A 15,257-nucleotide genomic window follows, 5' to 3' on the forward strand; every position below is an offset into this window, starting at 1 on the left:
AATCGGGCACTTTCCAAGACCCCATGAACATGCACCACCCCTAAAGCAATTATCCTACTGTATTATGCTTGCTTTTTGACATGTTATACATTGTACTAGACCATGAGCTCTTGGAAGGCAAAGACCATGTTCCATCTTTATTTCCCAGCCTCCAGTGCACTACTGAGCACTTAGTAGGCACAGCTCCCTTCCCCAACCTCTCTGCAAACACCATGCAGAATCCCTATTCTACAGGATACCGTGAAATCCCTGTAGACACACACAAAGCCATCCATAAAGTCACTCCCACCTCTTTCTCCTACCTCACTTCTCACTGCACTCCTCTCGCCGACTTCATGCTTCACTCGTGCTCAACCACCTGGAATTTTCTAAATGCACAAACCTTCTTCAAGCATTGCATTTCCTCTGCCTTGTTAACCTTTCCTCCCTTCTCTTTCCTTAGAGGGTTGCCTTTCACATTTGTCATGTGGTCCTGGGAAGCTTTCCTTCATCATTCCAGTGTGGGTCAGTCATGCCTCTTTTATGTGCTCAGAACTTCTGTGTCCACCTTGCCTATTTCTGTCCCTTGACAAACTGCACTGTAATTAACTGTTCATTTTTTTCTCCCATTAGCCTGTCAGCTGCTTGAGGGAAGGAATCATGTCCTTTCTCAGCACATAGCAACCTTCATGGTACGTAAATGGTGCTCAGAAAGGCTTGTTGAACAAATGAATGATGATTGAATGAATAAAGAATGGACTTGAACTTCAATCATAGTTTGCTCTAATTGACCTACTTGTGGTCTCTCTTTTTACCTGAATGTGTAAGTCTTGGTGAGCCCACAAGGCAGTGTCTTGCCAAGTGGCATCAAGGGAGCTGTGATCCGTAGACCAGCACCTTCCAGGATCACATCGTGGGCAGATGGGTGTCTGCCTCCTCTGTCCACACGGTAGTCAAAGGACAGGCTTTGCCCATAGCTCACCTGTTGATTCCCAAGAAATTTGGCTGTGAAACAGAGTTTTAAAAGATTGAGATCAGTTGTGAAACTGGAGAGGCAAACACATGCAAGTTTGCACTGGTGTCGGCAATTTCTGTTGAAGTCCTGTGTCATGCTGCCCCAAAACTCCTTGCTAGGAGAGGCAGGACCTGGTACTGGACATGGCTATGACACTTTGGGCTATGAAGGAGGGTTAGTTACTGAAATGATAAGAGGGCCTTGTTATAAGACAATTCCATCTATTAGATGATTCATGATGTGGCCCTTATGACAGACTGTTTTGTAAAAATCCCAGGCCTATCAGCATAGCACGACTTGTTACATAATGCTTTAGTTGACAGAATGCGTTCACAAATATCATCACGTTTGCTGGCAATAATTCTGGGAGGCAGACATTAGTATTTCCATTTAACAGTAGAGAAAACTGAAGTTCAGAGAAGTTAAGAGAACAACTTGCCCAAGAATCACATATGAGCTAAGGAAATGAACTGGGATCGGAATTCTAGCCAGCGCTTTTCCACCAAGGCACGTACCACTGATTGATTTTTTTTTTTTTTTTAACTTACAGGTATTTGAAGTTTTAAGAAATGCTTTGTTTTTGCTTTCCACCTGCTTCTCAATAGACCCATAGGTTTGGCCACAGTCCTTGATTTCTTGCCTTGGTGGTAAACATAGAAACTTCCCATTTGATTAAAGGAGGTAGCTCAACCAGGGTCTGACCTCTGGGACACCATATTCTGCCCTGTTGGGCCATTTCTTAGTGACTCTCAAATCAGGCTTAGCCCCCATCTCTCTTCTGGGGTTGCACTACCTGGAGATGCTGCTACCCTGAACGCAAAGTTATGTGGTTTCCACAATTTCTAACTCAATTTCTCTATCCTGACTTCCTAGTCCTATAAGCTGGCCTCTATAGGAGACATTATTCCTCACATACCAGGAGCCACGAAATAGACAGGGTCTGGTCGTTGGGCTGAGCTAAACACATCTTGATGGCGCTGCGACCATTGGAGCTTTGCAGGAGACCCATTTCGTTGGACAGCCTTCCAGCCATCAACATCTGGAACACAAACATAATCAGTCTGCATTGGACAAGCCCTCATCATCTATTAAGTTAAACAAGGAAAGATTTGCTTGCCAACAAGTCCTAGTGGTGAGTAGAAAGTGGGGTTTTCTCAATATTTCCACATTTGTAAATGGTCCTTAAAATTCTGCATGTATCTCTGTGTGGCTCTCAACCTCACCTGCTCCCACCCCACAGCTGCTATGATTTCTCATCTTTGAGTCTGACTCGTGATAAGATAGCAGGTTTTCTTCTGCCTGTAATTTGCATTTTTTTGTATTTATATAAACAAGCTCTCACCTTAATGAAGTAAGAGGGTCCAGTCTTTTCATTTTTTTTCATTTTTTTTTTTTTTTTAAGACGGAGTCTCGCTCTGTCACCCAGGCTGGAGTGCAGTGGCGCGATCTCGGCTCACTGCAAGCTCCGCCTCCCGGGTTCGCACCATTCTCCTGCCTCAGCCTCCCCAGTAGCTGGGACTACAGGTGCCTGCCACTACGCCCGGCTAATTTTTTTGTATTTTTAGTAGGGACGGGGTTTCACCATGTTAGCCAGGATGGTCTCGATCTCCTGACCTCGTGATCCACCTGTCTCGGCCTCCCAAAGTGCTGGGATTACAGGTGTGAGCCACCATGCTTGGCCCGGGTCCAGTCTTTTCAAAGGGAAACTCAGATTTAGTGTTGAAATAATATCAGTTTCCAATATTTTTATAGTTTTCTGTAGCTTGGGAACTAATTTCACATAAATCAGCTCATTTATTATATGTGAAAACAGCATTATTAGTGAACGTGAATTCCAGGAAGACTCATACACTCTCCAAACCAAATGAATGATTCCTTCGTGGTTTTGAAATAGATGGGGATGGAAAATTCAGGGAAATAAAAATCTAGTCTCTTTTTTAATTATTCTTTTAAGTTATATTCACTAGTATGAGTGAACTATTTTCAGCCTATGACTTTTTCAAGACATCAGGATATGCCTGAGTGCCCTGACAAAATAATGTACATTAAATACTATAAGAGAATTTCTAAAGAGAATCCATCCTGTGAATGCGGAGGTGGTTGTCTCTAAACACAAAGCCCTGTACAACATTAAAAAACTAAAACCTAGAAAATAGAAGGCTTTACCTTGATGAAAGGTAGAGGTGATCTTATGGACACTGTATTCTGCAGAGCTGCGGCAGCTGGCTGAATGCCCATAGCAGAAACACTGGGTACAGCCCTCAGGGTTCCCCCCATCCAGATTATAGTAACCTGATCGACACCTGCAGTGGCATTGTAGAAATCAGGATATTATAGGTTATTTTTTATTCTATAGAAAAAATATGATGAATGAGTCAGCCTCTCTACCTTCTCTTCCATTTGGCCCTATTAATTTTCAGAGGAGGGAAATACCAGATTTCGCATATCACCCCCACCCCCAGACCACCAGATGGACAATCACGACCCCCCTAAATGAGACAGCATAAGAAACATTCACTTTCTGTTCCTTTGTAGAACAGAGCCACATTTGTCTTGGTGGTCTGGCATCTGAGTAGTTGGCCAGTCCTTGGTAGGAAATTGAGTGGTGGTCAGATGAGCAGAATGGGTGTGGGCAGGGCTATGCAATGCTGCCCTGTCCTGGAGCTACTGTTTAATGGTGACAAAGACTGGGAGGTGGGGACCAGGAAAGGTGAGGCTCCTGCCTCAGCACCACTCAGCTCTATTGACCCCCTCCCCAAGACCACTTAGGTGTTGATCCCCATCTCTGACTCTTGTACCTGGGCTCTGGGTCACTGGGGAAAAGGGCAGATGAGGATATGACAAAGAAAAAGGATGGCTAAGACACTCTCCAAAAGCCAGGTGTAGGCTTGCATTCCACCTCTGCTCCCAGCTCAATCCCTCCAGTGGCTTCTATAAGAACCATGACTAACAGGCGCATCTTCGATGCTGGAGTCACAGAGAAGAGGGCAGGGGAAGCTGGGGAGGACTTGTTTGTCCTCTGCTCAAGTTAACTACATCCTTCCACATGAAATAATGTGAAATAACAATAGTTTCAATGATTATTTATTTAGCACTTATGTTGTGCCAGGCACCTTGTGTGTGCTCTCTCATTTAACCTCCCTCCAACCCTATGAGGAATTGCTATTTCCAATTTTCTTAGATGAGGAGACTAAGGCCAAGAGGTTAAGAAACTCTTGACATATAGCAGGTACGTGGCTGAGGCAAGATTGAAATTCATGTACATCTGTCTCCAAATCATGTAGTCTAAGCCACTGCACCACATGTTGGGGGGAATGTTCTGAGTACAGTATCACAGAAAAGCAGGGTAGCTGTGAAGAGCAGGTGCTTCAGAGAACAGTTGTAACTAAACAAGCTTTGTTTTTTCTCTAAGAGGAAGAGTTACAAGAATTATTATGGTTTCTATGGAGAAGAAACCTGCCGATTAAAAGAGCTTAAAAAAACAAGGAAGGATGGGAGGGGAGGAGTGGGGAGGGAAGAAAAAAGGAGGGAAAGGAAGGGAATTAGGCAAAACTAAATGACTGTGTTTAGGAACACACTGGGGTCATAAATTATGAAGCAAAGAAAGAAAGCGATTATCATAAAAGTCAGAATAGAGGTCACTTCTAGGGAGGAGGGGAGCATTGTCACTGGGACGCAGTTTTAGCAGAGGTCTATTTCTTACCATTGGTGGTGATAACATTTCTTTTATGTGGCATTCTATTTCTTTTATTTTGAAATTAAAAAGGCTTTCGACAAGTGACTTCCGTTTTAACACTTAAACTTTATGTCCCTGCCTTCACCTCAGCAGCCAGAAACCCCTGAAAACACAAGCTAGGAGTGTATTTGACATTTCCTCTGTGCAGGTATAAGTGACTGGCAGGGTGCCAAAGAACTGCTTTCTTACTTTTAAGGAAATGAGGAGGAAGCCTTTGCTTCTGACGCCAGCCTCACAGCCCTCTGCTCAACAGCCTCTGGGAGGGAAGAGTTTAAAGCCAGAGCACAGTTGTACTTAAGGCACGTCCTGCACCGGCAGCTTGGGGGGATGGTGCCTCACTGCTCCACCTCCTCCAGTGTGGCTTGGCCCAAAGGGCTCTTACCTCCTCCCAGCCCCATGCCCATTCATGTGTGTGCATGTAACTGCCATCCTATCCCCAGGGCAGTGCCTTTTCTGTACACGATGGTTATATATGGCCATATGCTGTGATAGGCCCTCTTACAAGAATTTTCGCAGCATGTTTAATTAGGCCAGGCCTTTCCTGCAACCAGCCTGTGTCCCAGGATCTCACTATTGATTACTGCCTCATACAGAGCACCTGGGATTTGGAGCCAGCTGGTGGGAGGACTCTCTGGGGTCCTGTGCCTCTCCCAAAGTCAAAACAAAGAGAGGGGGCCCAGAGCAGAGTATGGAGTCCAGTGAGATTTGGGTGCTCAGTGTGTGTGTGTGTTTTTGCTGTTGTTGTTGTAAAAGCTTAGTTTTTGAGGACAGAGAGCAGGAAGAAGGTCATCAACATTTGTCAAGTATCCCTTTTCCATAATTACACTCGGAGGATTAATTCTCATGCTAGTTGGCAAGGGACTCTCTCTGGTGTCTGTAGGGCCATGGTTCACACAGACCTATCACAGCGTTCTCCAGTGACAGCTGGCTTGCAGACACAGCGGCCCGCGTCACAGGGCCCTGCGATGCCAGCTGGGTCACAGTCACACTTGGAGTCTCTGGGAAAGAAGAAAAAGAAAATTAGGGACATGCTTCCAAATGCTTCACAACTATGCACATAAAAATCATCTGCTCATGAGCAAACATCACGAAGCTGGGCGGTCCTTCTTCGATGAGGCTTCTCCTAGCCATCCTCGCCCGCGCGGACCTCTCTCACACACTTAAGGACTCACTTGCCTACACCAGTGCTGCTCAGAGTGTACTTGGTGGGTAGCAGCTGGGCCAAGAACTGTCTGCCACTCCTAAAGAGAGCAGGGGTTTGTGCCAGAATGTAAACCAAGTTCATCACTCAACTGTTAAGTTTATTTTGGTTCACTGTTTGGCTCAGTTTACATTTTTTAAAAAAATTATCATTTGTTTCCCTATTGTTTAATTAAATGATGTCTGCTTTTTATCATGATTAATTCCATCTACCTGCTATTTTATTCCATTCAGTTCTTTCTGTTGGTAATTCCTCAATTGAGATATAATTCATATGCCATGCAATTCACCCATTTAAAATGTACAATCCAATGGTTCTTAGCTGATTCTCAGAGTTGTACAGCCATCACCATCAATATTAATTTTAGAACATTTTGATCATTCCGGGAAGAAATCCTGTGCCCTTTAGCAGTTGTGTCCCCCACCCTGCCACATCTCTTCCCTCCAGTCCCACTTCCAGCCCTCAGCAGCCACCAGTCTACTTTCTGTCTCTCCAGACTTGCCTATTCTAGACATTTCCTATCAATGGAATTATACCATATGTGGTCTTTCGAGACTGGCTTCTTTCACTTAGCATGATGCTTTTGAGGTTCATCTATGTCATAGTATGTGTCAGTACATAAATTCTTTTTGGTGACAGAATACATATATTCTTTTTGGTTACTGTTTTCACTTTTCAGCTATTATGAGTAATGTTGCTGTGAATGTGTGTGTACAAGTTTTTGTGCAGATATCTACCTTCTCATTTCTCTTGGGTGTATACCTAGGAGTGGAATTGCTGGGATTGCTGGGTTTAATAGACTTGTTTGTTTGTTTGTTTGTTTGTTTGTTCGTGGCAAGATTTTCTCAATGAAGGTATCAGAGCTTTCACTGAATTCTGGCACAATCTCCCTATCTCATCCATCCCTGCTTCAGTCACCCACTTTGCATGCAATCATGTGTTTTATCTCATTGCTCAAAGACCAAGTTTATTGTCTCTTCTCTACTGATCTGTTCCTCCTCTGCCTGCCCTATGACCCCACCCAAATCCTGCACAAACCTGGAGCACCCTTGACCCCTCCCTCTCCCTCACATTCCTCATCCAGTCACATGCCAAGTCTAGCAATGCTTATGGCTGGAATTTCTTTGCCAATCTTTATCTTTGAACTCTCACGGCCTCCTTCCTTCTTAGCTCCCTCTCTACTGCTTATCTGGACCATCTGACAAACACGTATTCAGCATCTACTGGGTGCTCAGAACCGGGGATGCTAAGAGAAATAGGAACAGTCCCCATTCCATAGGAGTCCTATGCCAGGGCAGGTGTGTGGATCGCAAGGGCAGCAGGCACAGGGCCAGCTGCAGATGCACTGGACATCCTCGAGGTGCCTCTTCCCACTCCAGGCATGGGGACACAGAAGCAAACAAGACAGAGCCACAGGGGGCTTACATTTTAGTGGGAGAAATGGACAAACATTTATAGAAAATAAGATATGGAGTGAAACAGCAAAGTGAGAACACAGAGGGGTGGGACTGCTGCAGGAAGGCCTCTGTGAGGAGATAGTGGGGTGGGGATGGAGCAGGAGGCGCTGCATGGCTTTGGGGAAGGCAGAGCTCTCCAGGATGTGCCAAGGCCACATGCACTTGGCTCTTTGAAGAAGGGAAGGAAGGCTATTGTGGCTTCCCTGCGGAGTGCAGGGAGCAGGGAGGAAAGTGGCGAGAAACCAAGCAGGCACCTAGGCTGAGGGTGGAGAGGGAGGAGGACCTTGCAGGACCTTGATAAGTTTTATCTCATTCTGAATTGGGGCGGGGAGGCGGAGCTAACAGAGGGTTATGTTTTAAAAGGGTTACAAAGGAGGAGTGGGGCAGGGGTGATCTCTGAAGACCATCTGAAAGGGTCAGGGAAGGCCGGACCAGAACAAATGCCAAGAGAGTATGAGAACTTGGGACCTTGACAACTGGGACAATGCAGCATGGCTGGAGGGCAGCTCCTGTCCCAGCAAGGAGCCAGCAAAGTGGGCAATGGGACGCGCCTCCTCTGTGGGAGCCTTGCTAGCCAATGCCCAATGCTTCACTGCCAAGCCCCTGCCAAGCCATCCCAACACTTGCCAGCTCCGCATCTCTGCAGATTGGTTATGTGACATTTAATGCATACTCATCTTCCAAAAAATATTTGAGCAGGGATACAGGATTTTCCAAACTAAAGGGGATCAAGATTATGCAGAACAGTTCTACCCAAATTCACTGGGGCCAAAATGGGTCCCAGGTTACTTGAAGGACTTGTTGCCTCCCTTCCAGTTCATCTAGAGGGAAGCAATTGCCAGAGAAAAGGACATAGGCTCTGGACCCAAAACTCTGAGCTTAAGTATTAGGTCCAGCCTCACCAGTAACATCAGGCAACTTAACCTCATATGGTTTAAGTTTCTTATCTTTGAAATGCGTATAATGATAATCCCAACCTCTTAGGGGTATTGTGAGGATTAAAGTAGATAGCCCACATGATCTACTCTCAAAGCAGTGTTTGGCACAGGGTAGGGGCTCAGTAAATACAAGTGTTTGCTAAGGTTTATATAATTGTCATCACTGAGTTAGTGACAGCCATGGTGGGATGCAAATACTCACAGCAGTCTCTGGTCTTGGGTGCACCCCGCATCCGTGAGCATGTGGAAGCCTGGCAGACATCGGTCGCATCTGGCTCCTGTCACACCTGGTTTACAGCTGCACCGTCCGGAGTTGTCACATCGAGCACTAAGAGAACCTGAAACCCACAAGGTAGGGGAAAGGAAAGAAGAAGAGGAAATATTTTAATGTATGCGGCATTGGAAGCAACTATCACCCTATGGGTGCTCCATAAACACGAAGTAAGAAGCACCATCTGCTGCTTTTAACAGTCACTTCACATCGCCTGCGTATCACCGAGGATGGTGCTGACAGCTGAGGATGTCTTCCTCAGGGAGAGGAATTAAATTACTCAAAGAAGCATTTGTCTTTGTCTGCTCTGATTGTGACAGTAGGTAGCATATTGCTCACTGCTTTTTAAAAGAAGTCCATCAAATCTTTAAGATCTCAAGGAAAATTTGTGAATGAGCACATTGGCCTCCTAGAAGAGAGTTCGTATCTGAAAGTGAGCAGCATTCTCCCTTATCCCTGGCAGGCAAAGTCATCTTTTAAGGGTCAGTGCTTATATGGTATGATTTTTAAGAGCACAAAAAGGGCTATTAATCAAAACTATCCACCTGCCAGGAGTGCTGGAGAGTGTCCCCTGTGGTACATCCCCCAGTGAGATGTACCCTGTGTGCCTTACTTAGGGGACTGTACTTGTCTTATGATTCCACTTTTTACAGATATGCTCCTAGTTGTAAATGGGTCCTCTCAGATTGAGTGTTCATGAAAAACTCAGGGCAACAAAATGTGTCACTGTGGGATGCTGCCAGGTCTCACCACCTGCCCTTCCACACTCATTCCCATTCCAGCTCCACCTTCTCTCACCCAGGCCCTGCCTCGCACTCTCCTCCCTGCCTCCATCCTTGCCTCTCCACACTCCACAGAGAAGCCAGGATATTCTTTAAAAATGTAATTTGATAGTTAGGTCCTCCAGTGGCCCCCACTCTAAGCAGAATAAGATGCCAACTTCATATCATGATCTGCAAGACCCTACCTCTCTTACCTCATCTCCTACCCTCCTTCACTAGGTTCCAGCGACCCAACTCTCTTGGTTCAGGCAAAGTGCTAAGCAGCTTCCCTCAAGGTATTTGCACTTGCTGCTCCCTCGGTCTGGAATGCTCTTTCCTCAAACTTCCCCTAGTTGGCACATTCTCAGCACTCAGGTCTTGATTAAATATTACTTTTCTAGAGAAATCTTCTCTGACTCCTGCATCTAAAATCCCATCCCACCCCTACCCCAGTCCTCAGCCCTACTTGACTTAGGATGATCTCACCTTATGTCACCTGCCGTATTCCCACTGCCCAGCATGGTGCCTGACACAAGGCAGGTGCCCAGAAATCTGTTCAACTAATGTGTGTATGCCAAGGAGGAGGGCTGGGCTGTTGTGGAAGGAGCTGAGAGAAAGCCAAAAGATGAGGTGGAAGGCTAGCTAGGTACACCTCAGCTACCTTATAATTCCCCTGCAGTTCAGTGGAATTGTAAAATAATCTGTATATCTTTTTTTTTTTTTTTGAGATGAAGTTTTGCTCCTGTTGCCTAGGTCGGCAACCTCCACCTTCCAGGTTCAAGCGATTCTCCTGCCTCAGCCTCCCAAGTAGCTGGGATTACAGGCATGAGCCACCACGCCCAGCTAATTTTGTATTTTTAATAGAGACGGGGTTTCTCCATGTTGGCCAGGCTGGTCTCGAACTCCCAACCTTAGGTGATCTGCCTGCCTTGGCCTCCCAAAGTGCTGGGATTACAGGCATGAGCCACCACACCTGGCCATGATCTGTATATCTTTTTTTTTTTTTTTTTTGGCTCACTGCAACCTCTGCCTCCCTGGTTCAAGCGATTCCCCTACCTCAGTCTCCTGAGTAGCTGGTACTACAGGCATGTGCCACCACACCTGGCTAATTTTTTGTATTTTAGTAGAGACGGGATTTCACCATGTTGGCCAGGCTGGTCTCGAACTCCTGACCTCATGATCCACCAGCCTCAGCCTCCCAAAGTGCTGGGATTATAGGCATGACCCAGGGCACCCAGCCTATATCTTAAGTATCTGTAATGATTAGGCTATCCATAGTCTACGAAGCCAAGGGAACATTGACCAGTCGCTACATGTTTGTTTTTTAAATTTATTATCTTTCTGTGAACTTTTAATTTACTAGTAGAATTCAAATCGATAAAGATATCGGTTCTGTGCCTGTATGAAGACTTTATGCAGCATGTGGAATGTGAAATAAATGAGTCACATTTACAGTTTGAGTCTATGAACATCTACATATCAACTTTGCAAGGCTTGAAGGAGCCTTCAGTGATAATAGCATAAATGACATTTTTTGAGCATCTCCTTAGATGTTGAGTTAGGTACTTTATATGTATTAGCTCACCCTATTTAGTAGTGAATTAAAAGTTCACAGCAGAATAACAGATCAATTTCTGCATAATAGGAACTCTCAGAGGTTTAGGCAGGCAGTGACAAGTTCAGACCTGCACTTAGAAAGAGAACTCTAGAGCAGTCTGCAGGATGGCTTGGAGAAGGCAAGACCAGCATGTCTCCTCCCATGCCATGATGGCCTGGATTAGAGGGGTCTGAGTGAGAAGAGAAGGAGGGAAGCATTGTGAGAGCCACTGTGGATATAGAACAAACAGATTTAGGTGACTCTTGGTTAGGAATGATGAGGGAGAGAGGATCACATTGATGACACTCAGGTCCCCAGAGTGCACACCTGGCTGGACTGTGATGTTATTTAACAAACCAGGGAAAACAGGAGGAGGACCAAGATCTCATGATGTTATTTACCAAACCAGGGAAAACAGGAGGAGGACCAAGATCTCAGGTTGAATCATCAAGAGAAGATAATGAGTTTAGTTTTGGGTATATGAACTTGAGTTTCTAGGGGCATATAAAGGTGGAAATGTTCATCTGGAGCTCAGAGTCTAGAGATGAAGATCTAGGAGCCCTCAACACACAGGCTGAATAGGAAGCCATAGTAAATGTGAGATCAGTCCAGAAGTAGATGGAGAGAGGAGGGGAAGTGGTGAGGACAGAGATAGAGCCCGTCTATTAAGAGAGGATGATCGGAGAGGGAGAAGTCTCAGGGCAGGGTCTAATCAAACAATGCACAATGGAAGGCAGGGAGGAGAGGTCTAAGGAGGGTGAGGGGAGGAGGAGAGAAGGAAGGTTTTCAGAGCCTAAGGCAAGAGAGCTTTTAAATAAGATGAGAATGAAGAGAGGCTGTTTGGTTTGATGTTTAGAGACTTCATGATCATTGCTCTGTGAGTGGTCAGCAGAAGGAAGGAAAATTCCTTTTTGAATAATGCTCTGATAAGTAATGTTAAATAGAAGTCCCTCATGGTGAAATTTGGTTGTTTTTAACATGAATGGATGCTGATTTGGGGATCAGAAACACATTTTTTCTGCATCCAAATTTATTACACTTTCAACTTCAGAAAACTCTCCCTGCAGTAGTTTTTCAGAAATGAATTACTTTTATAAAGTGGGGGAAGAAGTAATTCAGGCTCTAACTCTGAATATGACTAACTTATTTCATGTTCCAAAACTTCCAAAATAATAGCACTGGTTCTTCAAAGTCTCACTCAAAAAAAAAACAACCTGCCCCAATTCCCACATCATGAACTGTACTTAGGGATTGTGAACAATTGGTTTTAAAGAATAGATAAGGAATAACTTCCTGTTTCAAATTTGTGTCCCAGTAAGCACATTGATGCTTTATATAGATATAGCCTACATGCATTTGAAGACTCAGGAAGGTATTAAAAAATGATAAATATTTAAAATTTAGGGCCGAGCATGGTGGCTCATGCTTGTAATACCAGCAGTTAGGGGAGACTGAGGCAGGAGGATTTCTTGAGCCCAGGAATTTGAGACCAGCCTGGGCAATATAGACCCTGTCTCCACAAGAAAATAAAAAATTAGTCAGGCATGGTGGAACACACCAGTAGTCCGAGCTACTCAGGAGGCTGAGGCAGGAGGACTGCTTGAGCCCAGGAGTTTGAGGCTGCAGTAAGCCATGATGGAGCCGCTGCACTCCTGCCTTGGCCACAGAGTGAGATCTTGTCTCAAAACAACAACAACAAACCCAATAAAAACAAATAAACAAAACATATAAACAGAGAATTTGCATCATTTTGAGAACCCTTTTAAAAATATATACACTTGCATTTAAAAACATGTTTTAAATAATTACTCAAACGTTATAGTCTGAATAATACACTGTCAGCATCAAAGATGCTAAAGATGTTAAAAAACATAAAATTAAGAGAGTAAGTCCAATATCACGTAGACCTCAAAAACTTAGCTGTCATGGGAGGAAAAAACTTGCACACACAGTGAATTTCAAAGTATCTGCAAAAGGTTATCAGGGCTTAAATATGTGGTTGGAAGAGCTGAAGATAACTCAGCCTTGTTGCTGAGCCCACAAAGTCATAATCTAAAAATAAGCCTAATTTCTGCATTTTTGGGAAATCGATATAAAGTCCAAAATTGGTGACTACTCTGGGGTTTATTAATGCCATTGGCTTCATTTGACATACATGTAATGATAGCATTTTTTTGTAAGACATGTTATTTTGCATTTGAAATGGAATATATAGCAAATTTCCCTGTCAAGTTATTATCTGAAAGTGAAAAATATCCTCTGGCTAATTGGGATACTGAGAAATCACATAGGGAATTAAACTTGTGCTAGTGGTTTGGTGACATGTGCAGCTGAGGAGCAGCTGGGGACAGCACATGGTGGGAACAGTCTCTGTCACCAATGTGTCTTTCAGCCTCTGCAGTTTGGACCCTGAAAGTTCAGTTTCTTCATTTCTTTAACAGTGGATGTGTTAACACATGTTGTCAGACTGTTATGAGGACTAAGAAGGACATCATCTATGAAAATGTTTTGGAAAATTATAAAGCATTAGTCAGATCTTAGGAAATAATATCCATCAAGCTTTTTGTGTACACATAAATTGTCTGCTTTTGGGCATAGAAAAATGCCATTCTGATTTTTTTTTCTTTCATATGGAGGGAATAAGAGAACTATTCTTGATCAGAAGATCTGGCTTACAACTTTAGTTCTTGCAATCAGTTGCTGGAAGACTTTAGGCCATTCATTAATTTTTCTAGTTCTCAGTTTCCCCACTGTCTTAATAAGAAAAACAACTACATCAATTCACAATTTACTGAGTTGCCCGCCATGTGCTTGTCAAACACCATTTTATCTCCACAGGATCCCATGACATGAATATCATGAACACTGTTTAACAGATGGGGATGCTGGAGCAGCAAGAGGTTAAGGAACCTGCCCAGAGTGACCTAATGATGATGGTGTTTGTGTCCAGATTTGCACCCTGGCTGCCTGGCTCCAAAACCCACCACTGTACTCTACATTATTACCTTTGATGTCAACAAACCTGGTCCTGAACTCTTACTCTGCCCCTTAGCTCTATAACCTTGGACAAGTTTCTTCCCCTCCCTCCCTAAGTCTCTGCTACATCATTTGTGAAATGGGAAAAAACATAGCCCCCTCTTTATAAAGTTATTTGTGAAGATTAATTAATTACTGGATTAAAAGCACCTAGAAAAGTGCCTGGCCCAGGGTTGGCACATGGCACATGTTAACTATCATATAAGACATAAGTCAATACTGGGCTCCACCACTTCCTGCCAAGCTGTTCCCACTGAGTCTGGGATATCTATTACCCAAATAAAAAGAAGGAGCCAGTTTCACTACCACTGGGCAAGCAGTAGACTACATGCTGAAACAGAAGAGATGACATGGTAAATCTTTCTTTACCATCCTTCTGTGCTAGGCAGCAGGTTCCTGGTCTACCCTGAGACTAATAACCTTGTCTTCAGGCCAGGCTTTCGAGCTGAGCCAATTAAATTTCTAGTTTCATTCTCACTGATCATTTCACTGGGATGACCCAACTCTGGTGACTCACAATGAAACTGCATGACCTAAGGCAATAGGAGCTCTTCAGAGAGGTTAAATGCCCATTAAAATGGAATAATTTGTCTTTTAATTTTTTTATGAAGTTCTTTGACTCATAGGGAGGACTGCTAAATCCAAAAGATTCTGGATGCAAATTCCACACAACAAAGCTAAACTAATCTGAGTCAAACCACATTGTGACAGCAACTTAGGTGAATTTGGGGGGTGACTGCTGTGATATGGGTCTATCTCACCACAGGGTCACCCAGTTTTCTATAAGACTCCCAACCCGCTCTACCAGCAACTCATGGCTGCACCAGAATCTGCCCATTTTTAGATTCTTTCAAGCTGCAGCTATCAGTCGGTTCCACAGACCTACTACACTAAGTCATTGCCATGCAATAAGGCTGTATGCTTTAAGTGGATCAATATTTATCACAGGATGCTAGTAAACACTTTCTAGCAAAGAAAAGTAGATAATGCCAAGAAAGATAATAGACAAATGAACCGTTTAAAAAAAAATCTTATTTACAGAACCACCTCTCTCTCCCCCTTTACATTTACTAACTTGTCTTTACTGTCTGTCCACAATGAATACAGCACAGTGTATGTATCTGTGTGCACAGCAAAGACCTACAGTTATATGAATATAGCACTGTGTGGGATACTTTAAAAAAAACAACTAGCCAGGCGCGGTGGCTCACACCTGTAGTCTTAGCACTTTGGGAGGCTGAGGCAGGTGGATCACGAGGTCAGGCA

The 15,257-nt window shown here is 44.1% G+C and overlaps 1 protein-coding gene across 1 annotated transcript in view; it reads right to left on the bottom strand.

Annotated features, from left to right (window-relative positions):
• The window catches only part of LAMC2 (laminin subunit gamma 2), a 65,986-nt gene that overhangs the window by 20,857 nt on the left and 29,872 nt on the right, over nt 1-15,257 (bottom strand). The window contains exons 4-8 of the mRNA XM_004028026.4: nt 8,529-8,664; nt 5,630-5,728; nt 3,161-3,297; nt 1,911-2,033; nt 795-984 (exon numbers count right to left, since the gene is read on the bottom strand). Of these exons, the coding sequence (XP_004028075.2) occupies nt 795-984; nt 1,911-2,033; nt 3,161-3,297; nt 5,630-5,728; nt 8,529-8,664 (685 nt within the window). The remainder of the gene's footprint in view (nt 1-794; nt 985-1,910; nt 2,034-3,160; nt 3,298-5,629; nt 5,729-8,528; nt 8,665-15,257) is intronic.

Source organism: Gorilla gorilla, chromosome 1 (genome assembly GCF_029281585.2).
Source record: "Gorilla gorilla gorilla isolate KB3781 chromosome 1, NHGRI_mGorGor1-v2.1_pri, whole genome shotgun sequence".
NCBI classification, from domain to species: Eukaryota; Metazoa; Chordata; class Mammalia; order Primates; family Hominidae; genus Gorilla; species Gorilla gorilla.